Source organism: Haliotis rufescens, unplaced genomic scaffold (genome assembly GCF_023055435.1).
Source record: "Haliotis rufescens isolate VD_foot unplaced genomic scaffold, xgHalRufe1.0.p SCAF_22, whole genome shotgun sequence".
NCBI lineage: Eukaryota > Metazoa > Mollusca > Gastropoda > Lepetellida > Haliotidae > Haliotis > Haliotis rufescens.
In genome coordinates this window covers 1,211,285-1,237,751 of record NW_025963913.1, presented here as the reverse complement: position 1 = coordinate 1,237,751, position 26,467 = coordinate 1,211,285, and the positions used below count along the sequence as shown (strand labels likewise).

Here is a 26,467-nt window from a genome sequence, read left to right as displayed (position 1 = left end):
ACAGGATGACAGTAAATATATTTTATTACTTTTCCTAATGAATTTAGTTTCCTACCTTGACACAGGGGCTTCATTAAGTTGCCCTGACATCCTTCAGGACACTCCCCACTGGACTTATTACAGGTCAGGGCGTCTTTACACTGACCACATCGGGACATGCAGTCATCTCCGTACATTCCATCAACGCATTCTGGCGAGTAGATTACATATTCTTTTTATCTGAATACTATATTTTTATGATATATTGGCAAGGCTGCAGCGACCAGGGAAGGGAGAGTTGTTATCATGTTCAAAGAGTGAACAATAACAGCCATCACATCGAAAATGCATCCCACCTTTACAAGTGGGTTCTTGAAACCCTGGCTGACATCCCTGATCGCATGTTCCATTGATTTTGTTACAAGGCAGGTTTCCTTTACACTGGCCACACTCAGACTGACAGTGGTGTCCGTGACGACCGTCACTGCAAGCTGAAACAAATAAGAGTTACCATTAACAAAAAGACAAAACGTTTCAGGTTTGTTTACAATAGTGAAGATCAAGGACCTACCTTGTGAACAGAGATCTGACCACCATCCAGGCTGACATCCTCTGGGACATTTCCCTGTCAACTTGTCACAGACATCAGTATCCAGACAGTGACCACACTGAGAAGCACACTTGGCACCATAACGTCCGTCCGGGCATGCTGTAGACAGTAACATGAGCAATCGCCACTGAATATAAACTCTTAGCGAGGGCAAGCTTTGATTAGGCCGTAAGTCACACAGGTACAAATGTGTACATTTTGTGAGCATGAGACATTACAAAATAAAATCATGTCAGGCACATATTGTCCATTACTCTTGATATGGACAAGTGCATGTCAACCATTTAATGCGTTCAGGTTCCTATGTACATGTAGGCGGATTTAATGATTGTTTAAAGTTTCCATTATGTTACAATAGAAGTTTTCATGTAAATTACAGGTATTGACTAAGGATACAAATGCTAAAGAGTTCGTTTCCAAACTAAAAAAGAGGTATCCATTGTTCAATTAGACTACCTCATATTACCTCAATAGGTTTATTTCATAATTGCATGTATACGCCACTTCGTTTCGTTTCTTTTGTTAAAAACGGAGATGCATTAACTCTTAGGCACATTTTCACTTATAAATTGAAACAGAACTTGGGTTGAGGAGCAGTTGTTCATGTGACACTCTCGATGCGTTATCAACGACGAATCAGTACATTTTGAATATGTCTCCTACTTTTCCTGTTGAATAGCGAAAGATAAAAACGAAATACTTTAAAACATGATCATTTCATTGTATCTTTTAATTACAGCCTGACTTACACTGATTACACCTGTCACTGATCCACCCTGCTGCACATCCTCCAGGACATGTTCCATTTGTCTTGATGCAAACATCGCCATCCAGACAGTTGCCACACTGGACGCCACAGTCCGGACCGTAGGAACCATTTGGACATGCTGTTGACATGAAAGATTTGTAACTTTATATATTAATCTCTGTGGATCACTGTGGACCTAAAATGAAATAATGCATTTCATTAATGACAAAATTAAGTTAAACACCTAAACATTCATAAACCTAACTATAATTTTAGGTACGTTTTTTTCCCGAAAATAACTTCAATTGAATTCTCGAGTCGAAACAGAAACCTAACGTAATGTATAAGAGTTAAATTTGAAGAACACTAATTGTAGATCATAGATGCCAAACATAAACAATATTAAGTCAGCTGTTTGTCGACATCGATCTGAAAACACAGAAACAGTCTTCAATGATCTGAACATCACAAATGGATGTCCATTTATCATAAATCATTATCTAATATGAAATACATTATAGCTGGACAAAGAGAACATGTTGACATATTGAATTATTTGTGTAATATGACATTGCATGTATAAATATTGTTGATTCTCTCGTTGAACATATATGTCCATCCTGCAGCACATTCTCTGGGACATGTTCCTGTTGATTTGTTACACACCTCCAGACAGTTTCAACACTGGGACGCATAGCTGATACCATATTTAGCATCTTGTCATGATGTGCAGAGAAAATGACAGACCGGCAGATAGTCAAATTTATTCGGTACTTCAGGCCACCGGCCCATAATACAATGGAAATATACTGTATATATATTTCGCAGAGAAAATGTATCACTAATAACACCGATTCTGACGTCGACGTAGCCCAGATTTCACCACAAGGATAGAAGGATGAATTGGATAGTATGACCCGCAAAATCTAACAACCATCAGAAACGAACATCTAGCAATTTGGTACACTGTTTCCGTTGAAAACGCATATGATTACCTATTTATTTTCACTTAAATCATTGCTGTGGGGACAATAACGAAAAGAACACTTGTATGAAACGTATTTTGAAGAAGGCTTTGGATCCCAAAATTCAACTTGCCAAGATTTCAAAGAGAACCAAACGACGCTTGCTCAAAAGTTGTTTAGTCAGGGTTAAAGCAGTCAATGCCTTATTAAAGTAAGTTGATGCGGAATTATTGCACGTCAAACGAAAGAAGTGTACTCACGTTGAAGACAGGTGTCAGATAACCACCCTGCTGCACATCCCCCTGGACAGTAGCCTGTGGCCTTGTTACAATAGGCAGCGTTGCGACAGTTTCCACACTTGGAGGTGCAGTTTCCATAGAAACCGTCTGGACATACTGTAATCAATCGGTCAGCTGTATCATATATTAGACACAACAATTACATAAATGCAGTATATCATTACATATTTAAGATGATATATCCTAGAAACATCATAAGTACATACTAAGTTGGCAAATGTTAGCACCAAATGCCTTGCACATACCAAATATTTCCACACTTTGGAAGTACTTATCAGAACTGGCGTAAATTAGTTCATAAGTAATGGATTATAGGCTGAACTTCATAAGGTTAAAGGGACACATGAAGGTTAAATATCATGAAATGGTCAGCAATAAGAAAGTGTTACTTATGGAATATACAATGCACGTTCACTTTTGTCCATTTTCCAAGACACTGTTCCCTGCTTATTTTATTGACTTGCCACAGCAAAACAGTTTGCTCAATTGACTCAAGGATTTGTGGATAGACATCATGTAAATCACAAAGAAAGATTATTATTACGCAATTCCGTGTATGTGAGGCTCGGAACCTGTACCTGATTGGCAATGTATTCCCATGTACCCTGGAGCACATCCACTTAGACACTGTCCAGTGATCTTGTCACACACTTCTGTGTTTTGTAAACATTGACACTGTTTGTAACAGTCCTCATCAAACCAGCCGTCACTGCAAACTGAATATGAACATGATAAAAATACATACATCAGAAGCCTATTAAAATCACATTTTACGAACGCTTATTTGGAAGCCTAGTTTCTATAATGCCATTTACACAAATAGCTTTGGCCAGCCTCGTGCGAAAGTTCTTCGATGCCGCAAGAAGTTGCTAATCCGGGGTTTGACCGTTTGGTCTTTCAGCACTTGTCTCACCAAAAACTAAAAAACCAGGCTAACTTCTAACTGGATATATCTCACACATTAAACATGTTATGATACTACTTAATAATTATCCCAAGCAACGTTAAAACCCAAATGTTTCGCTCACACGATCAATGGTGTATAGTAACCTACCAAATATCTGCACCTCGCATAGCGTGAGATAATCACTTGTCTGTATAGTGAGTGTGTTTCCTGTCAGTGGTTGTTGACATCTGACGTCAGTTGTAGAATCCGGATAGGTATTGATTGGCCACTGGGTGCAAAGCTGTCCACCGACGAATATCTTCATGCCCTTGTTTCTTTCTTGATCTGCATTTCAATTGGAAAATGTGCAGTGCTTTGAGGGTCAGGTGTTCATAAATCACTAGATCGATTTGCGCCATATTAAATGGTACAGCAAAATCTGGCATGCACGAACACAATTCCTAAAAGACACATACAATGTTACCTGAGATATGGATGACCAGGCCTGAAGACCCCAACGTAGCTATACTGACCTGTTATTAAGCAGTACAAGGAACATACGCCAGCGATACATTTAATTTTGTTAATAATTTTTTTATGTGAAGTTACGTGTTGTTCAACATGCTACATTTTATTGATAAGTTTCGTATGAAATGAAAATAATGATATTTTGCTACTAATACTCACTGTCATTACGTAGATACAGCCTGATGCGTTGTATCTGGTCTGTGTTGGAGGTGTCCAGGTACACTGTCCATGTGTGGACTCCCCCGTTTGTATGTGTACATGTCAGTGGTTTACTATAGAAGTCGTTGGTAGCTCTGCCATCTACAGCATATTTGGCCTCGAAATAGTGTGATTTATTCCCTGTCCGGTAACTGTTTTCAACGTATGTACTGCTCTGGTTGGCACTTCTTCCTAAAGCAATATTTTCTGAAGAGAGAGAAACCATGTACAACAACATATACACATCAGAGATGGTGGAAACAGTGCCATAAGGTTCATGTGTGGCCGTACACATTATTATAACACTTAAAAAGATGCTACAGATCCAACAAGGACAATGATTTCTCCAGTGATTGGTTACATTTAAACCGGAACGGGTACAATCACCTTGCTCCTGTACTGGTCTGCATAACAGGAAGTAAAAACAAATACTAACGCCGAATACTCACGTCTCTGGCAGTAGGAACCAAACCATCCCCGTTGACATCTGTCTGGACTGCCGACCTGGCTACAGGGAGTAGATGGGAACAGGGAACAGGCAGTCACAGTGTCACAATGGCACTCGGCATCTAAAGAGATGTTGTTGTTTTTGTACAATGTAGAGACTTTTACATATCAAAGAGACAGGAGAGAATGGAGAGGGAATAGATGTTTTTCGTGATCCTGTCGGTGTACGAATATCTACTTTTACACATAAAATAGACAATTGATAATGTAGATGTAGATTCACCTTCCTACTTCATATCAAGACTACCCAGCCAGGGTGACAATTACCATATAAAACATAGCATTACATGCATAGTTGATACGAAAGATAATATGTAAATAACATCATTAAACATTATACCTACCAGTGAGTGTCCCAGTGATGGAGATCAACAGCACCCCAGACAATAACCATGCCATTTCGTCCCAGGTCTGTGTATTGGGAGAATGATAACACGAAATAGAGACTTGCGTTCATTCTACAACTATTCATATTTCATTTACCGACATGCATGAATATCAACCACACATACTTATAGAGGACATGCTATGTGCCTATAACACGTTCTACTTTCAACTGGGACGACCTTTGTAGCTGGGAATCTCACAAATATTTACTTATTGGCAAATTTCCCATTAAGCGAATATCCTGCCAAGCTTGCCCTGACATTTGATACAACCATGTTTCTCGATCCCATCGAAACAATGTCTCAGTAAAATATAACCTGCCAGAAACATTATAAATGTACAAGACTTTGAATGCCTGGAGCAAGTTCTAGAACAGGCCTATAACATATATCTATGCCGGAAACGTTCACCCAGTTTCCGTGTGGCGAGATATTAGCACATTTGGACAGTATGAACATGTTCAGTTAGGGGGAAAACTCTCATAGAAAAGAAGTATGGTTCACAACGTTGTGGGTTTCAATTTTAACAATATCTGCATGTTTTCATGTGCAAATCTACTTCATTATAAAATGAAATTGCAATATTATAGCTGTTACTTTGAAAAGATTAAATCATGAAAAAGTATTAATAACCTTTACTACTGTAGATACATCAATGTCAACAGTACCATGTTGTTGTTTTTCATAATGTGTGATTTTCATAATGTTTGTTTTAACTGTTATATTACATACATATTTCATTTTAAATGTGCCATATTCTCATTCCTGCTTCTGAAGGTACCACCTGTAAATTACAATTAGTTTTATCTTCTGATACAAGATGTTTTTAATGTTTTGAACTAAGAATTATTTTTACCTCAACATTTATCGACCTATAATTTATAACTCATTCGTGGATTCTTTTAGAATTGGGGATACACATTATCTACCAAACGAAGAGGTGCAGTTCAAAGTTTGATGTCGATAAGTGTATTTTCTGAAACAATATTGCATTTTTCATGTTTTGAACTTAGAAATAAGTGTCGGTTGGGGGTATTAGTAAGCCCTGTTCACCTTTGGCCTTGTATATTTTTTAGAAATATATATGACGAACTGTATTCTTTTGACACTTTAATATAAACTGCAAGGAAATGGCACTTTATGTTTTTTCCTACAATTCGAGACATTCATTTCCTTTTCAGTAAAACAGGGGCTGGGTTTGATTAATTTTAGACTCCCGCATCCCTCTCCCACCCATCTCTAAGGTTGTATGTTATGTTTGTCCCGTCGGATCGAGGTACTAGATGTCAAAAGTATGACGGTGTGTCATATTGTAATATATTTTTTAAAATATACACAATTTGCGTTTTCTCCTTAAACATGAAAAGGTCCGGAAGCGATCCTTGTGGTACACAAGCTATTACTTTAGTGTCAGACAGACTGTTAGCGAATTGTTAAGTAATCAGCCAGCCACTCCAGTAATCGTTAACTTTCAATTTATATATAAGCCAACAATGCCATAATGACTGCATGGATCGGCAAAATCAAAACAAAGCATTTGGACGTGAAGTTTAACTAAAGCTTCAGGTATACCGACGGTCTGTTGTCGTTGTATAACTGTAAAATATCCAATTTCAACTGATTTACCCGTCTGAATCTGAAGTAAAAGACACCAATGAAACTGGCTCACCACTTTGATATTTTGATCCATGCATAAAGATTCAATGACAAAACACTATCGACAAGAATGTATGACAAGAGGGATGACATTAAATTTCTGATAGTAAGCTTTAATTTTATGTCAGGCAATATTCCAGCCTTTGGTGTCTTGATTTGACATTCCTTTGGGTACAGCTGAGCATGCCCTTTCTGTGACGATTCAAAGAGCGTCACACGCGTCATACGTCTCTTGCTCCAAAGTTGTTTGATCAGGGTTACAACTTGAAAGGCTTAAGTTTGCAATGTGTTTTGTGGTAGACATGTGCGGGACATTTCCAAATTTCACACAGAAATGCCAAAATGATGTCCGTTACAATTCCGCATTATAAATGGCACCACATGTTCTCTTGTGTTTCAGGTGAATGATTAACTTGCATCTGCATGTGTTTGTGATGGTGCCATGAGTGGGGCGGCGTTGTGTATCTCAAACCGATTCGTAGGTTTCAGCATATAACAGTTACATTGAGTCATAATTCCTTTACTTACTCAAACACGTATGTACGCGACTTTAACATCTTTACATTCTGTTTTATATAGGACCACATGCATTCAAATGCCAAACATAAACACTCAGATTCATCCATCATATCTGTACAGGTTCAAACTGTATTTTCAAGTAAGATGTTTCAGGTGTACATAGCAAAGAGCTTTGGAAAAAAGAACATGATATTTCTGAATTATACAATCAAGGAATCAGATCTCAGCACAGGTTATTATAGTGAGACATTCCACTATCAACTGTGTTCCGTGTTTTGAAAAATGTTGAGAGTAAAGAGACAATAAGATCGCCCTTGCATGCAGATGAAAGTTCAGTGAGGTTATATCTAAACTGCAAAAACTTGTGAACCAAAAGTACAGAAACTTTGTGGCGTGGGGTGTATGTGTTGGGTGCCACACCATTGTGTGTATTTGAAGGTAACATTGCCAGGGCAGTGTGCATTGATATCCTCTTTCAGTAGCACAAATTTTGTGTGGTGACGGGGATGGTGGTGGTGGTGGGGGTGGGGGTGGGGGTGGGGTGGGGGGTATTCAAGCAATGATCAAAAACATAGAGCGAAGCATTCCCAGGAATGGTTTTACGAGCAAACATTTTACACTCCTGTAATAGCCCACATGGAATGCGGATATGAACCAAACTGAAAATATTTGGGGAATCGTGAAGGACAATATCAAACACTGATGTGTCAAAACATATATGTGATATGAAAACAGAGCTGGTGAGATATTGGGAAAGCATGACTCATGCCTTTCTAACTTCCTTGACAGGCAGAATGCCTCGCCGCATTAAAACCTGTATTTGGAAGAGTGGTTGTCTGACAAAATATTGAATAGTTTGCTGTTTTTGTTGCTTTAGGTTAGCAGTGTTTCCTTGGAAAAACATGTATCTTGGTCTATGACATAATACATCTATAAATTACAATGTTCTCATTCTCAATCATTTCTCGCCAAACTATAACAATGTTTTGTGTACATAATCACATACAACTGAGTTATATGCTAGTTATCGGATATTATCGCAGACAGGATCTACATATTAATCACATGAGGAGCTAAAACTCCCATATATACCAGAAGTGAGGCGTGGTGAAAAGGGGATTTCATCTCCCGTTCGAGATTATTGCATTTACAAAGAGCGCGCGTGCGTTCGTGCGTGCGTGCGTGCGTGCGTGCTTGTACTAGACCGGACTAATGCCGATTTTATAGTACTTGCCCACTGAGATACGATGCCTCAGTTGAACAATATACAATATACTAAGCAGACACAGTATACTGACTCCGAGCCGAACAGTCCTTGTTTTAGCACCTTAATGCCGAGCGCCAGACAGGGTCTCAACAACCACCATCTGTTCATGTCTTTTGGTATGACCCATCCGGGGATCGAACACCCGACCTTCCGCCTTCCGGGCAGCCGCTCCACCACTAAACCACGGAGGCAGTGACCAGCAAGTGAACTGAGTCATATGATCGAGGAATTGTGTTTGTGACTTCCCTGCATGATCTGTGCAAACATTGTTTGCTTTTGGCTTGATTTTTAGATAGTCTCTCTAGGGTATGCATGTTATCAGGTATTTTAATGATAATCATTGTGTGAGCTTTTTTTCACACAGAATAAAGGTTACAATCTTTCTTTTATTATGTTATCTCCCGTTGCCACAAATAACACATATATCGGTGTATATGGATATTGTAGGGGAGGCATCAAAAATAGCTCTGAACACGAGTCATTGAATGGAGGTTTGCTAGCCAGGGTTACTACCTTACGGGGTGGTCCTGTCCTGTGCACTTGTGGAGATGTTTTCATACAAGATTGACATTCTGAATCTGAACATCGACACACGTAAGCTGTACAGTCAGTATACTAGTTGACCTAATCATATTTTACGATTAAAAACCATTAAAATGCCCCGTGCGTTGACGTTCTGTTTGCATTTGAACTGTCAGTGTTATTGCTGGTGGACTGAAAAAATCTTTATCATACCCTCACTTTTTCTGCGTCAGTCAGTGTGTTGCAAAGTGAAGTTTAGAAGTTTCGTTATTACGAATGCAATGGTGGGTGCTGCCGGTAACAGGGCGTGCTTATCCTTCTACTGAACACCGTTTCTCATTTCTAGTGGTCCATCAATGTAATTTTCGCAGCTATGATGTATGATACGTTTATCAATAATCCATGTAAATATTATGTACAAAATTTAATTTCAGTGACTAAACCTTCATTATGAGTTATCATGAGTTTGTTTCAGTGATCCATTAATATATTGATCACATATGTTTTGCCTGTTGCTCCTAAAGGAATCTGTTTCGGCGGATAATCGAGACTGGTTATTCTCTGCAGTTGATGTTTCATTTTATGCATAGACGTATAATGCATAGACATTACACTGATTGTCAGAAGGGATTATTGCTGGCAGCAAACCCGAGTACTCTATCAATGTCTTTCAACAGATTTACCAAATCTAACGCACCGAGAACAATGTGGAGTCGGACAATCTGGTACTTGTGATGCAACGGTGACATATCAAAAGCGACGTCTGCATATTTTCACTTTTCATGCCAGTCGACTTCATCCAAGCGAAGGACTCTGCAGGGTTGCTGATCCTCTCAACACACTGCATATAAACGAGATGTACTGGTAGTTCCGATAGCCCTTCCATTAAAAAGTGAGTTTAAGCCGATTTGATGTGGCACTTAGCTTGGTTGACACGCATTTCTGTACCGTCCAGCAGTACTAACCATCAACAAAATCAACACTGACATTGAGATTATGCCCCACATCGTTGGCTCGTTTGAGAAAAGTGTGGAATGCCTCGTTTTCATCATGAGTCTTGACATGCTTCACAAGAGGATCATCAGACAAATAAATGTGTGCAAATGTGCAAAATACAATTCTATCATAAAGATCCTCCACGTAAATCAAACCACGCCCCCCATTATGATTGGTAAATATAAGCAATTGAAGGAAGAGCGGGGGTGGTGGGAGCTATTATTCGTGTGAGGGTGTCAATTCCCTTGTTTCGTACAGTCAAAAACACAAAAAGAATACCAAAGCACGGGTGCAACATAAGTATTTGTGGCTTTGACTTTATTGCAAGCGTTCAGCTCTAGATCTGAACTCCAGATTTTCTTAAGTCTACATTTCTATTCCAAGTATTTTAGGCTTTGAAGTAGTAGCAGTAGCAGTAGTAGTTGTTGTTTTGATGGGGGCGAGAGGCTCTAGGGGGAGGCTATGGACTCATATTAGTGTAGATGAAAAGTCAAAGATGAAAACATTATCAAAGAAGTCAAATGCACATATTGGAATGGATCTCCCAACATATAGTGGAGCTATTTTGGCAAGGGGTAGTTAATGTGTTGATGTGAGTTCATAAACAACCAACACTCAGATGTCAATCTGTATACGACCGTTATGTTCGTGGTCACGTGTATTGTGTAGCCCTTAGGTTCTCTTCCTTTTACGTACAGGGCTCTTTACATTGTAAGTTTTAAAGTAAGTAATGCATATTTCAATGAACACGGTAGTTTAGTTCAGCTGAAATATGTAATACACAACTGGTCATTTTTTCTAATGGGTAATGATTTAATTATTCCCATTTGATTAATCTTGTGTATGCTTTTTGTTAATTCATACAGACACGTATAATTTCAAATACAATTCTGATGTATAATATCAATAATAATTATGCCCTATAATTAAAACCATAGTACGTTTATATCCAAAATATATTTGAATCTGCATCTTGAGCAAAAAGGGATGATCTGGAGTCAGACAAACATGGAATGATTGATCATTTATCATTCAGTAAACACAATCATCATATCCGTTATATCGTTGCATCGCTGTTATACTGACAACACAACAAACAAACGTATTACAGACTATATTTCCGCTATGTCAATTTTAAGCAGAAGGGTCAGATTCAACAAGGGTGGTTCAATGTTATCATGTATTGTTTACAAACAGCATTGTTTACAAACTAACCATCTGCATCTAATAGACAAATGACAAAGGCTAAAGGGGGACATTTTGCAATACATGATTTTCCAAATTATATATATATATATATATTTACAATACTCACCTCTCACATCAACAACCCGCAATCGTTCTCATATGACGTCCCTGCTTGCACAGGTGCACATGTGTCGGCAACCAGGACGTGAGTGGCGTCAAGCAGGAACGTGTCACATGATCAGTACAATAGTACACAAATTGTGAGGGTAAAGATAAACAAGATACGAAAGCATTGATCTAAAAACCGCACATTCCACTTCCCCATACACTTTTATGTTGGCATGAAAGTTTTTAAGTAAGCACATAGGCATTTAGAAGTTGAAAGAACATGACTACATGACACTTTTTTATGGATAGCAATTTTTCCTGGTAAGTGTATAGAGTAATATATAAATATAAATCAGGTTGGTTACTAGGTGGGGTGGATGACGTGACCAAAATGGCGGCAGCAGGTCGGTTTGCAAACACACGGAGAATAATTCTTTCATCAAACGCACTATAAATGGATACTAAAGATCTAAAATGCTTATCTGAATTCCTTAACATTGTGAACAATACAATTGGTAAATTGTATTAGTATCCCATTTTTATTGTTCTTGTTAAATGCTGTCATTTTGTACATAAAAAAAATGTATATAATTGTATCTTATGTACCACCGTGGGTGTTTTTTCTGAGAATATATGAGTTTGAGCTTAACAAAACCAATGACTAAGGATTAATGTACAAAGATAACAATACAATGACGAAGCCGATGGATTAGGATTAATGTACAATGATAACAATATAATGACGAAGCCAATGGGATGGGATTAAGACAACATTATAATGACGAAGCAAATGAAATTAACAGGAGACGATTAATTAAGTACACTGAGGGTGTAGTGGTGACAAGGGTCTGGTAATTGTGACACAAGCAATAAGGTAATCACGGTGCCCATTTTGGAAGATAATGTGATTATAGCACAGTGAAATACACGGTTGGTGGGTAGATGCCCTTGTCTCTGTTAATGGCTGGCTTCTTTCTTTTGATTCAATGTTTTCTTGAAGTTTCCTCTTTTACAAATTGTTGATGTTTGTATGGTTTATGGACAGGAAATATGGTGGTCAGGGTTGGGATTTTTTAAAGATGTTCCGAAAGGGCAGATTTCATGTCAGTCTTTTTAACAGACGTCTCTCCGTGAAGTCTCTCCGATGTATTTGTGTCCACAGTTGCATGACATCCCAATCACACATCCTCTGGGGTTTGGGGTAGACGGGGTCAGACCTTTATCGTTGGCCTGTTTTTAGGTGATAGATCCTTGTCAACACTACACCTTCTTATCTCCTGTTAATCTCATCGGTTTCATCTAGTGAAGGGGATTCAAGGCGTTTGGTGCACCTAAGACATCGGGTTTAATGTAGTAAATCAAGCAGTTTTATTAATATATCGTAATAACACTAATCATACTTTTTTTTAAATCAAGTCTAATATGTGGTTGTAAATAAGTGTTAAATATTTAAGTAAATTGTTACATGACATTTGAGAAGCTCTTCCTCCAGTCGTTTCATATCAAATACATGAACATATACTAAAGTGGAAAAACTTACCTGAGATGTTTCGTACTTTTATGCGATGACATCTGATATCTAAAACATAATCTATTAATGTGGTGACCGTCTTGAAATTAAAATTGGCGGATCACCTCATGAAAATCAAAATGTAATTCTTCAATTCGACTGAAAAATTTACAGCCCTTTTGGTGTAACAGTGCGTTATATATGATAACTCATTAACTAAATGTGTTCTTAATACAAACACGCAGAGTTGACGGAATGGTAATAATTAGATCATATGGTAGATTCGTGAAGTGTTTAATCTCTGTTTGCTCTGTATTGTGTGACGACGTTCCTTTATTTCTAATGACTGTAAAGGGTTTGACATTTTTGTAATTAGTCCACGGCCAAAAATGTTACTAACGTCTGAGCTATGGCGTCATAGCTATGTCACGTATTCGCCTTGCAGTCAATCACATAGCCACTACCGTTAGGAGATCCGTATTTTGACAGTTAAATTCCTGTATTGTTTGTGTTTTATAAGCTGCACTAGTGAAGGTGTCCTCAGATCTTCACGCAGAGTGGTCGTATCAGTTCGCATACCAGCTGCTTGGGTCTAGTTTGTCATGAAACACCACTTGCCTCTTTTCAGAAACCTAATGTGTCAACCTGCCACGTGACTTATGACAGAAACAGTAAGGATAATGTGGCCACCGAGTTCCAGATAATACATCAGATACCATCACTTTATTATGGATAATTTGGAAATTAATTGGGATTTTCTGATGAATACGAATATCTTAATTCAAAACCTATTCTTTTTGGTATTTTCATCTGTACGAATAATTATATTATTGCACTGGTGTATGGGTATCTACACCAAATAGAAATACAATACCCTAAATCGTTCACTAGACAACTTGTGCTTGTTTTCCTTGTGAATTACACCTGATGAAAATAGTATTGATGTTATAAACGTTCTTTGTCTAATAATTACTGAAAAATGTCAAACGACTGTAATACTGACGAGAAAAACAACTACACCATACTGACACGACCATAAAAAAAATGTAGTGTTTGTAATTATGAAATAGGCAAGTAAACAACAACGATGCAGATCTAAATGCACCGGCAGTGGAAACAAACGAGGACATCAAGGATATGGGAATAAATTGTTTGCAGTTTGCAGTAAACAAATATGATTAAAATGAAAGTCACTCTGTATGGGTTGATTTGAAATGATCACAGCCACGCGTGTTTCTCCACAACACGCCCCAACACTTTTGCGCTAGTTCGCTCGACGTCGGATTACATTTTTCTGAAGTCGACGCAATTCATCCATGCGAGACTGTATTACGTCAGGTCGGGTCGTGTTCTTATCTGCTAATCAGGGCGTTTTCAAGTGTGTTCACTTGGCAACATGTCAAGAGATCGAGTAGACTAAAGCAAAACGTCGACGTTTTTTAGCAGCAGAAAGTGACGGACGATATCTGCTGTTGTCATGTTGAAACAAGATTCGTGGATTCTGTTGTAGGACGGTACGCACAACTGGGGGCAATACCTGGTCTATATAAAAGTTAGCGTTTTCCAATGTTGTCCAACTTCTATTTTTAACTTGTGACTCGATATTCTTATCATAGTTAAATATTTCCGTCGACCCTGTGGTAAAATATTGAGATATAATTCATAACCAAAATATATTTTTAGATTTCTATACAGCATCAACTTTCTATATAATTATTGAGATCTGAGTTCCTTTCATTATCCATAAGTTTTTGTTGGAAACAAAGAGACAAATATCATAGGATTTACAGACAAAGGATTGAACCACACATGTGTAAAACCATTTGTACACAACATATCTTTTACATACCATGCCCAATCTTTCACACCTTTATCACAATGCTGCAAAGAAATATATTATGCAACCTGTAATATACAATTACAAGTATTATTTAATTTAAACCAGTATTTCAAAATTCTAAAAAAACTATTGATGTAAATATGATACCGACCTAATTATCCATATACTGCAATATTACATGCCTTTGAATGTGCATTTAATACTTTCTTACATAATTTAAGATGCACCCGTTCAATTCTAGGTGCGTTTACCGTACCCCATACCACACAACCATAGGACATTGTAGATGTAATGAAAGAATCAAATAATTGTAATAGTGTTTTGGGTGTAAAATTACAATTTCTAACATTTGATAACAATACATTCATAGCTTTTAAACCTTTCCAAGCTGATGTTTTGTAACACAAAGAAAATGATCCAGTACTTGTAAAGACGTTTCCTAAGTAGCAAAACTGTTTGACCACTTCAAGCTGTTCATCATTTAAAGAACATTTTTTAATTTTATGTAAATTCCCTCTATTACTAAATATAATTACCTTCGTTTTATCGACATTTATGTGTAAACCCCATTCTTTACAGTAACTTTGCAAGCTATTTATTAAAATGTGGAGCCCATTTGATGTTTCAGATAAGATGCCATAAATAACTATTATCGGTATCCGTTTATTTGTGCTATTCCATTTATGTTAAAAACATAATATCATTATTTTGAGAATAGACAAAGAAAATGTATTGAATCTGAAAAATCACATTCAAACCCTGGCACTTGAGTGATAAACAAGTATCACGCAAACATCTACTTTGACTTAGTGCAAACAATCCATGTTTATATTTGCATGTCAGAATAGCATATAACGTGAATAAGTGCGCAGATAGGTACGTTCGCAGATAGTTTTAATACACAAACCTTAAATTCGGTTTCAAATGAGTTCTTTTTCTTCTTCTCACTTATACACTGTTTCAGGTTGTCCAGCCGCATGTGAGGTGGTACCCAGTTGTAGTAGGTGGCGGCAGCCTCGTTGTCTCCGTCTACTTCAACCTCAACAGAAAACATGGCGTCCTCATGTTCTTCCATTGTAGGTGGCTTTGGAGTGGATTTACTCGTGGATTGTTTATATGAAAGGAATACAAGTATTTAATATCAATGTCTTTGTTCCTAAAGAAGACTGGAAACGAACAGCATGATCAACAACCTTAGTTTGGTTGGCACAACGTTGCATGTTGGATAATATTACAAAATGCAAAATTAACAGTGGCTAGTTCTACCTTTACTTGCTGCCTTAGGAAGCGCTTCCAGTGGAACCGGCAATCTTGAGTGTGTGTGTGGAGGGGGCTGCTTGTACTAGTCCAGACTAATGACAATTTATAGTGCTAGCCCACTGAGATATCACGCAGCAGTTTAACATGAATACCCCATTAAGACACAGCTCCCTGACTCCGAGCTAACCAGTCCTTGTTTTAACCCCTTAGTGCCGAGCGCCAGACAGTTTAACAACAGTACCCTTTTAACGTCTTTTGGCATGACGCGACCGGGGATCGAAACCCGTACCTTTCGTTTTCCGGGCGGACGCCCTACCACTAGACCACGGAGGTGGTCTCAATTGTATTAACCCTAATCCAGCAGTAAGGACATATGGCCAAACATAAGGTTCATGTGGTATTTCAACATACATTACAATGTATGAGAACTGTATACACAATAAACGATTACTAGATAAATAATGCTATTCTAATAGATATGTTGAATCAATAAATGATGAAGAGCAGTTACCGTTTCCTGCAAATGGCAATGGTCACAATAACAGCAATGACTACAACAGCTGCAACTGTCCCTCCAACAATTCCTGCTACAGAACCTCCATCAGCAAGAGCTTTCAAGAATAAAGAGTTATCATGAACAATGTTATTGTAACACATTGCAAGTTCATTACAAATAACAAAATAATACTTGGTGCAGCTCGTGAGGTGTTAATCAATAAACGTAAAGACATGAGACTGAATGATATAATCAATTAATTTTATATGCAACGTTATTTCTTATTGTCTAAAAAATATAATCATACCGCTAATGACTTGTGATGTTACAAACTATGCCTACATTAAGACGATATGCTGGCACATCAAATTAGCATATCAAATTGTACAAAGACAAACATTATTTGGTAGTTAATCATGACGATTATATTTCTATATTGCTTTGTGGATGTCATGACAGTTAATAACTTCCTGCCCATCTTCCTCATCACAATTTCTTTTTCAAAAGCACCAAGTAAGAACGATGAAGGCCCGGAAATAAACTGTGACATAGGGAATCATACATATACATGTACGCGCATGACAGATGTTTTCTGTCGCTGACATCCGTTTGAATGTGTGGGTCAAAACGTATCCGACGTATTGATATTTTGATCAATGTATTTCAGTCCAAGTGTCAATGTACGTTTAGATAATACGTCGAAGCAAGACAAATGAGAAAACTTTATTTCTTCACGGTTGTTAATAAAAAGAGAAAAAAGATTTAAAAATTAGTCGCCATTAAAGCCAAGCATGAGAACCCCAACCCCCACCACACACACGTACACACATACACCTGCGCGCGAACACTCACACATGTATCACTAAATGGCATGTATAAATGAAAAAATGAATATATACAGTTAAAAAGGGAAAAGAAATGGCAGTTTCACGACTCCTTGTACAATACAAAGAAGGCCTAAATACAACGACACCTTGACAAAATAGGAAGGTGATATACACTCTAATACAAGTGCGTTTACATGCGTCTGAGCAGGTATAATGCATGTTCTGACAGTATTAACGTTTCTAAACTTTTCTACACAATCATTCTCCGTCGATTACACGTGCAGATTTGTACAACATGGTGAGTAATATCACTTACATAATAAGCAAATTCACGTTTTCTTTATGCATATTCACTTTGGCTGTTTTGCCCAATGGACAATCGAGTAGTTATTCTCTGGCGTTGACGTTATATGCCACATATCGCAGTTTCCCACAGTGCAGTTTTGTAATCTGATGATAAACTATTCGTTTCGAAATAAGTTCCAAATGAAAACAAAACTGGAAGAAAATAATGGCGTATAAACTTGTGTAGACAAATAAAGTCATTCATCTCAACTGTCATATGGTCTAGTCCTTACGTACGTTGAAAACATAACATTTTGTCGTCACTCTCCCATTCTGCTGCACAGCCTCCAGGACACGTTCCGTTTGTCTTGTCACAGCTGACACCCTCCAGGCAGTTTCCACACTCCGACACACAGTTGCTACCGTGGTAGCCATTTGGACACGCTGCAAATGTAATGTGGCAGTATACATTCAACGCGTATTCCTGTAGCATATATAATGAAACGCTAAAAAGATGTCAAGTGTTCTGGTGGCCTTTGGTGATACTCCCAGGGCAGCTCATAAGACTTACCTCCCTTGGTGTTTACACTCTGAACTATATCCCAGCGTTTGACAGCTACGTTACTCTCTCGGAAAAGAGCTCCGCGGTGAAGAGCTCATTCGCTTCCGAGACTTGACTACACTGTTCGATAGAATTCTAGAAGGCTATCTGTACCTACTATATAAGAGCGATACGAGGGCGACATGATTCACCTTGTAGACATGTGAACGTACGCGCGCGTGCATGTGCGTGCATGCGTGAGTGTGTGTGTGTGTGTGTGTGTGTGTGTGTGTGTGTGTGTGTGTGTGTGTGTGTGTGTGTGTGTGTGTGTGTGTGTGTGTGTGTGTGTGTGTGTGTGTGTGTGTGTGTCGATCTGCCATCCTGCTGCACATCCTCCAGGATTTATCCCGTTTGTCTTGTTAAAGCTGATAGGCAATAACCACACCCAGAGGTACAGTTGCTACAATGCGAATATTTGTAACATGATGCAAACACGAAGCCATTTAAGTTATGTCCTCTTAGTCTGGAGTGACAACACGATATAAAATACTTCACAAGAACACAATTATGCATCAAAATATACGAACATTCGTTCGACATCATGATTCCGACTCATTCCGACATGTTGTGTCATTCATCCATCCAGCTGCACATCCTGAAGGACAAGTTCCGTTTTTCTTGTCACAGTAGACACCATCTACACAGTTTCCACACTTAGTGAGGCAAATGACATCATAGGAACCATCTGGACAGGCTGCAAATACCTAACTTAATGAACACATGTTGTAATCGCATTTGACAAGGTTATCTCTCACCTACAAACTCATACAGACCCACCTTGTAGACATGTGCCGTTCATCCATCCTGCTGCGCATCCTCTAGGACAGGTTCCCGTGGTCCTATTACAGACGTCACCATCGAGACAGTTCCCACACTGTGATGAGCAGTTGATACCATAGGTGCCATTTGGACATGCTGTACAAACAAATACATAAATTGGTAAACAGTGGTGTCAGATATCTAGCACTGTCTAATTGACTTGCTGCAATTACCAAACCATTTAACTTTAACCTTGTAAACTCTATGTATCTGTGTGTGCGTGTGTCTGTGTCTGTGTCTGTGTGTCCGTGTGTCCGTGTGTCTGTGTGTATCATCGATCAGCCATCCTGCTGCATATCACCCATGCCCTATTCTGTTTGTCTTCTTACAGCTGATGCCGTTTTGGAAAAATCCAAACTGAGAGGTATAATTGCTACGGTTGGAATAGTTTTAAAATGTTGCAAACGTGATGCCATTTAACTTACACCCTGTCAATCTGGAGTGAACACACGATATAAAATACTTCACAAGAACACATGCATAAACAGATATCAACATTCATTCGACATCATGATTCCGACTCACCTTGTAGACATGAGGTGTCATTGATCCATCCTGCTGCACATCCTCTAGGACACGCTCCGTTTGTCTTGTCACAGATGTCATCATCTAGACAGTTTCCACACTGTGATGAGCAGTTGCTACCATAGGAACCATCTGGACAGGCTGCAAACACATACGTATAATGAACACATGGCGTAATCGTATCTGACAAGGATATCTTTTACTGGAAAATCATACAGACCCACCTTGGTGATACTCCCAGAGTTACCATAGGAACAATCTGGACATGCTGCACAAACAAATACATAAGTTGGTAAATACCTACGTCAGATTTCCAGAACTGGAAATTGAACTGTATGTTGAGACATTCGTGTTGGCTTTATTTGGTAGATAAAGTATACCTCCTCACAAAAATCATGTTGAGTTTCTCTTGTCACATTCAAATTTTCACATCTGTTATCTCATCTCATTCTTATTTAGTTCCCCACAACCAGATAAAGCGAAATTTATATTTAGTTAATTGTATATATTCCACAGCGCAACACAAAATGTCTGTGCCCATCAAGATAAATCGTGTAAATAAAAGTACATTTAATAATGTTTGGTCCTGGTAATGTGGCCAGTATTGAGGTGAGGTGAAATGGGGTTCAATGCTGCTTATGAGATTTTTATACTTTTAGCGGCTTGTGTTGTCCTTTTATCCTTCCATTGACTGTGTAAAATGGCATTTTTCCCTGATGGTTATTTCAACCAACCGAACTAACACAATACCCGTAATGCCGGCGGCCATTGACGACAGCGTTAGTTAAATTGGCACCTCTCCCATTAAGGACGTCTGACGTGAATGTAGATTCGCCTGAGAACCATTAAAATTTGGCTGTCATAACCAAACATTGGATGGCACGGCTTTACAATGACAGTACTAACATTCACAATAAATGCAAATGTAATTCATATAGATTGCGTTTAAAGTTGAACCCACTTGTTCAATGTAAAAAGTTATTTTTAGCCTTACGCTGCATGGCATCAGCAGTACTTATTTTGAAGAAACGGAATACATGTATCTTTAATTGTATTTCCTTTCCTGCTGCGCATTTGCTGATGTCAGCGCTTAAGGGGAAGCACCTTGTTTTGGGGTCCTTTATCAGTTAGTTTATGGACGCGCATTCTGTGCACTGAGCACTCCGTTTGTCCAACGTTCTCTTCATGACACCCTTGGCATATTTTCACATATTAGTAGGGAATAGTCACGGTTAGAGCGTACATGAAATAGTTGCTTCCTGTTTTTTTAATTTTATCATGAATTTTCAACTATATATTCACATGTTCCCTACTTCAGACACTGAATTTTGTAGGCTTAGTGCATGGGTCAAATGTGGCACATGTAAATATCTTTTTATTACGGGTTTGGCGTTTACTTTGTATAATTCCTACATAAGCCATAATTCAATTAGAAATTTGAACATTGAGTCTAACGCTCTTAAACAGGTCCGGATTCTTGGGGGTTTGGTTAGATACACAGGTAAGTCTTATTTATTTGTTAATCACACAATATAATGTCCCCCTCAAAATTATATGTATTCTTATTCTATATGAACTTAACACCTTCTGTGGCGACTTCCTTGAAGAATCTTGTCGGAAGTAATTCTGGATATACGTTTAATCAGAATGATAAAGCTTCAATCTCAAGATCATGTGGAATATAAGAATATGGTTTGATTTTGTCTTGAATTTGTTGAGGTAAATAGTTTAGGAAATCCATCGTGTATCTAATATAACTGAACATTTGTAATAAAATTATTTACATATAGCTGGAATATTGCTGAATGCGTCGTTAAACAACAAACAAATATAACATGTTACACAACTTACTTGCTAATGTGCATCAAATAATCTGCGAGACTTGTGGAATACAAACAAATCAGTTGTAAAGTATATAGTTATGCTGCTAAATATTGGCAAATGCCGAATTGCATCAAACTATTATATTAATTGAAGTTACCGTCACTATTTAGTTGTGTATTGTATCATTATGGCCCTGAGACACATTCTGTCTGCCCCTGAAGTCCATTCTCTGATATGACATACTGAAACAAGAATGGAACATGTGGACCGGGCATATTATGCGACAGGTTTATATATACTTTAAGTTTCATGACATACCTTTTGGGCAGTCGGTACCATTGTATCCTGGGAAACATCCACTGGAACAGTGACCAGTGATTTTGTCACATACATCAGTACTGCTAAGGCACCGGCACTGTTTGTCACAATCTTCAGAAAACCACCCATCACTGCAAACTGAACATCGTTAAACAATAGTCTTTATTTGAATGATTCATCTATTGTAGAAAAAAGCTGTAAACTTTGAAAATGTGTGCAAAACTTTCACCAGTATTTGGAGATGTTTCTGTCATTTATGGGAATCGATTTTTCTCCATTATTTATTTTTAAATTCCTGCAACCCTATCAGGCGATAAAATTCCTAAATATCAGAACCAAGGTATCTCATAACGTACCAAATATTTGCACTTCACACAAAGTAAGATATTTTAGAGAACCAGGTATCCGTACAGTGACCGTAGTTCCTGTCAGTGGCTGGCGGCAGGTGACGTTAGCTATAGGAGGAGGATGTTCAGTGGACGACCAGTTGTAGCACATCTGGCTGCCAACAAGTATCTCCATGCCGTTGCTTCTGTTTTGAACTGTACAGAATGAAGGAAAAATACAACTCCGTCACTTGTCATTATTAAACATTTATTCTTTTTTTATAACTTTTTTGCCTGTAAGGACAGCTGACCAGATTAAGTGGCAGAAAGAATATTGCTGTCATTTGATTGTGACATCATGGTAACCGATGACGTTCCAATACTTAATAAAGTAGTGTGATGCAATTGTATTGCAGCTATATCTCCTTGGAGATATCGTTTGAGCTGTATCCTAGTGATTGAACTGTATCCTTGGAGATATCGCGTGGTCTCAGACAAGTGATATCTCTTGTGGGAGCCAGTTTTGGATGATGAATGTTATGTGATGACAATTAGTAATTGATCATTGTGTCATCTTCGCAATTACAGTGATTCTACTCCTGTGTGAACGTTCACTGATGAAGTAAACATACGGGGTATTTTCAGTTAATTCATGAACAAATGTAGCTTTTGTCACAAACATTTCAGATGTTTCAGAAAATCGAACAAATGGTAATATTTTCACTGTAATGAATGTAAAATATATCTTGAAAAAAGGCTAAAAAGCAATAGGTTTTAACCTTTTTACTACAAATTGTTGCAAATTTCACAATATGCCTTGCAATAGACATATAATACTAAATACCTGATATTTAAGACCACACCAGGTAATTATCTAGATTTGATAGTTTATAAATGCGATTTAGAATATAAAAGCGTAGTATGTTTAAGATGCTTTAGATCCTGGGCATGTTGTATGTTATATTTCTAAAGAAGAGCGAAATTTGCGAAAGAGTCAGATAACATTATAACTACTTTAACATTATGGAGGGTCGGGGTTGGGATGAATTATGAAATGTCATACAAAATGAATACCCATTATTTGCCATGTCAAAGTAAGACGTTAAAATTTATTTAATAGCCATTCTGGTGCTGGATACACGATAGATTGTTACACAGATGAATACACGACATCATATGAGGACCACACTACTGTCTCGCTAATACTATATCATATTTGATAAAATATTTAGGTCATTTGGGTTATTTGTATGTAGCCTTAATTCTTCATTTTTCATATCTAGTTTTAGGTGTTTCATATGACTGCCGAAATACTCACACATATATCATTTGCTATATTTTTTTACTTTTTGTAAAGTTTTTGATACACAAGGAATATCACGGCAAAACCTAAAGCTGAAATAGCTTTTGTCTGCCAAAAGCAGACCGTGAGGTGTCTGTTATATGTTTACAGCTGTGCCCACCAAATTACCAAAAATAAACACTGTGTTTTGTTTTCGATGTATACAAAAACGATTCCAGAGAAATGCCCTAGGTGGACTTAAAAAGCAAAGAGAGTATTTCGGCAACTTCGTCCACTGGACCATTCGTGTCTCACAGCCTTAGATTATCACAGCCTTAGATTAGATTATCGTGTCGATACAAGTACTGTTAGTAGGAAGAAGTTATGCATATACCTTAGCTTCTAACTATCTCAGCAATTAAGACAGATTAACTAGATGAGAATGATAGTTTAGTCTCGAATGAAAAATTACAAAACTCTTAAAAGAGTCTCTAATATTACACCTTTCTATGGTCATCGATACATATGAACAGTTTATACAATCTATATGAGCTTTCTGTCTGTCTGATTTTAATACCATATGTATATGCAAGTACATAAATGCATACATGTAGATTTGTACAAGACAAGAGACACGATGCAAGTTGGTCATAAATTAAACATTCATGACAATAAGAATATTTAATGACAGCATTTTTGTAGCAGGAATACATTACATGTATTCATCAAACATTACAGGTACCTGCAATCCATTCACAGTGTAGCGTCAGAGTACAAATACATTGTTTGTAAAGAGAAGATTGTCATGGCCTGCCACGCGCTGACGGCGTGATAGTCCAATAAAACTCCTAATTAGTGTTATAAGGCAATAAAAGAGTTTTCGCAGAAATCCGCGAATTATTTGCAAATAATTCGGGTTTTTTTGCGAATTATTTGCAACTTATCCGCGGATTATTCGCAGTTTTACTGCAGAACACGATAACAAACTTTTGTAGTGCACTATGTTGCTGTGCTACATACTTACAATGATGGTGTTATTAACTGATGAGCATGTCCTGCATATAGCAGGTGGAAGTAAGATAGCAGAATGGTCTAGAAATGACCTGAAATTACTTTACTATTCATTTCACTTCTCAAGTCTACATACATATCTTTCAGGACAGGACTTTTTGCAACTGGTGACTTATTCATATTCACATTAAAATGTATAATAAATTATTGTTGTCTGTCTGTATTAAAAGATGTATTGCTCTTGCAATTGCTATTTATTCTCAGTTTCAATACAATTGTATAATGAAAATATATTACTCCTGTTTCGTTATCGATTTGATTGTAATTACACCAGAAACACCCGTTATTACATTTTGCTCAAGTTTCAACCAGTGTTATATGCTATCATTGCGTCCTTGTTCACTGATATCTTGTTCGATCAATTGCAATTTTTGTAGGCCTCGGACTCCCTCATACATGTTTAGGCGGTCAATGAAAGAGTGAAAATTCTCCTTCCCTGAATGTTCCAGTGACATTTATGATCTTGATGACAACACATTCTCAATTCAGCAAGACAGATCCCTACTTGCAGTGACAGATATTATCACCCTCACTCCTTTATATGTGTGTGTACTCACGGATCTCACGTATATACAGTCTGATGTGTTGTATCTTTTCTGGAACTGGAGTGTTCAAGTTCACAGTCCAGGTGGGATCTGTCTCATTACGTGTATGGGCACATGTTTGTGGCGTGCTGCTGGCATTTATGGTGGCTCTACCATCTACAGCAAGTCCTGCTCCGTATCTATATGGTCGACCGAAATATGTACTGCTCTGGATGCATGTTCTCCTCAACGCAATATTTTCTGAAAATATAAATACGTAATCAGTATCACAATGATCGGTGATTGGTATTCGTGATATTACATCTACCCATCATCCTCATACTCACGTTTCTGGCAGTACGAACCGAACCATCCTTCCTGGCACCTGTCTGGACTGCCGACCTGGCTACAGGGAGTGGAGGGGAACACGTCACAGGCGCTTGCAGTGTTACAGTGACATTCAGCATCTGTTTGAAAAAAAGGTACATTCACTTGACTGACAGTAATTACTTAAATTATATTGAAAACATTGATATGGCTTGAAGATAGCTTGCTATCTGTGAATAAAATCAACAAATAAATCAGATATTGACCCATATTTCACATTCTGTGAATAACGTCCTTACCAGTGAGGGTCACAGTGACAAAGACCACCAGCAGTCCCACACAGAACCAACCCATGGCGGATACCTAAATGAAAAGACAAAGGATAGGAAACTTTCACAATTCTGATCACATAAATAGCGAAGATATTACCAGAGCGTCTAAACATATACATCAACGCGTCGATTAAAAAATCAGAATTGAGGATCTTTGAATTTATTTATTTTTCTCGTCGAGTGATGATCCATGCTTTTATCAAAAGAAGTGAGGGCTAAAATATTTGCATTGTCCAAAATCATTTTAAACCATTTGATATATGACAATGTACGTAATACGAAAAGGGTTTACCGGGTACTTTCCGCTATTTTTGTAAGTTCTGTGGCGAGCTCCTTCCTTGGCAACGGCTCCTGAGTTGTTAATCCATCAACGCATCGCCAGTATAGCAGTCTCGCGAAATTAACAGGGGGTTCGGGGCTTTCCCAATGTAAGAGAATAACCAGTCCAAAATATATTTTACGTTTTACAGTAGTCGGTGCATGTATGACGAATCATGTTTCATGTATCGTCTTACTAAGCTGCCACTCACTGGTTAAGATGACAGACAGTGTCGCAATGGGTAAAGTATACGTTTATCAGCTCTGTTAAAATAGAAAACCAATATATCCTGATTTATGGATGCACATTTACACTGTATCTATCACAGTAGGAAAAATGATGCATAATGTAACAACTGTGCAATATCTTAGAAGGTCTTTGTTTAAATGGTGAGTCGAATATGGTATGGAAGATGTAATCCTGACACAGACGTTAACAAATTTACTTGTAGATAGTGCATGCACTTGGAGTAAGACCTGTGCAATATGCATTAATCCTCTATGCCATGACCCTATGTACTTCCTCTTAAGTATGGTACCCACACCTGTGAGATATGCCATACGGTAGTGAGTGCTTCCTTTATACACGGAATTTGAATTACGCGTTCCGACCAAAATGC

General features: G+C 37.9%; 2 protein-coding genes across 2 annotated transcripts in view; both read right to left on the bottom strand.

Annotated features, from left to right (window-relative positions):
* LOC124116614 overlaps nt 1-16,207 on the bottom strand; it is a 153,147-nt gene extending 136,940 nt beyond the window's left edge. The window contains exons 1-12 of the mRNA XM_048401552.1: nt 15,620-16,207; nt 11,382-12,941; nt 5,065-5,131; nt 4,663-4,782; nt 4,175-4,420; nt 3,656-3,832; nt 3,180-3,317; nt 2,563-2,697; nt 1,339-1,476; nt 551-688; nt 336-470; nt 56-190 (exon numbers count right to left, since the gene is read on the bottom strand). Of these exons, the coding sequence (XP_048257509.1) occupies nt 56-190; nt 336-470; nt 551-688; nt 1,339-1,476; nt 2,563-2,697; nt 3,180-3,317; nt 3,656-3,832; nt 4,175-4,420; nt 4,663-4,782; nt 5,065-5,119 (1,417 nt within the window). The 5' untranslated portion in view covers nt 5,120-5,131; nt 11,382-12,941; nt 15,620-16,207. The remainder of the gene's footprint in view (nt 1-55; nt 191-335; nt 471-550; nt 689-1,338; nt 1,477-2,562; nt 2,698-3,179; nt 3,318-3,655; nt 3,833-4,174; nt 4,421-4,662; nt 4,783-5,064; nt 5,132-11,381; nt 12,942-15,619) is intronic.
* A 2,291-nt stretch (nt 16,208-18,498) lies between these two features.
* On the bottom strand, nt 18,499-25,946 carry LOC125383201 (multiple epidermal growth factor-like domains protein 11). Its single transcript, XM_048401414.1, has 9 exons — nt 25,822-25,946; nt 25,497-25,560; nt 25,218-25,337; nt 24,904-25,131; nt 22,024-22,209; nt 21,668-21,805; nt 19,526-19,666; nt 18,959-19,096; nt 18,499-18,875 (listed from the first exon to the last, which is right to left on the bottom strand). The coding sequence occupies exons 2-9, from the start codon at nt 25,549-25,551 to the stop codon at nt 18,721-18,723; spliced, it is 1,161 nt and encodes a 386-aa protein (XP_048257371.1). The 5' UTR covers nt 25,552-25,560; nt 25,822-25,946; the 3' UTR covers nt 18,499-18,720.
* Nucleotides 25,947-26,467: the final 521 nt, after the last annotated feature.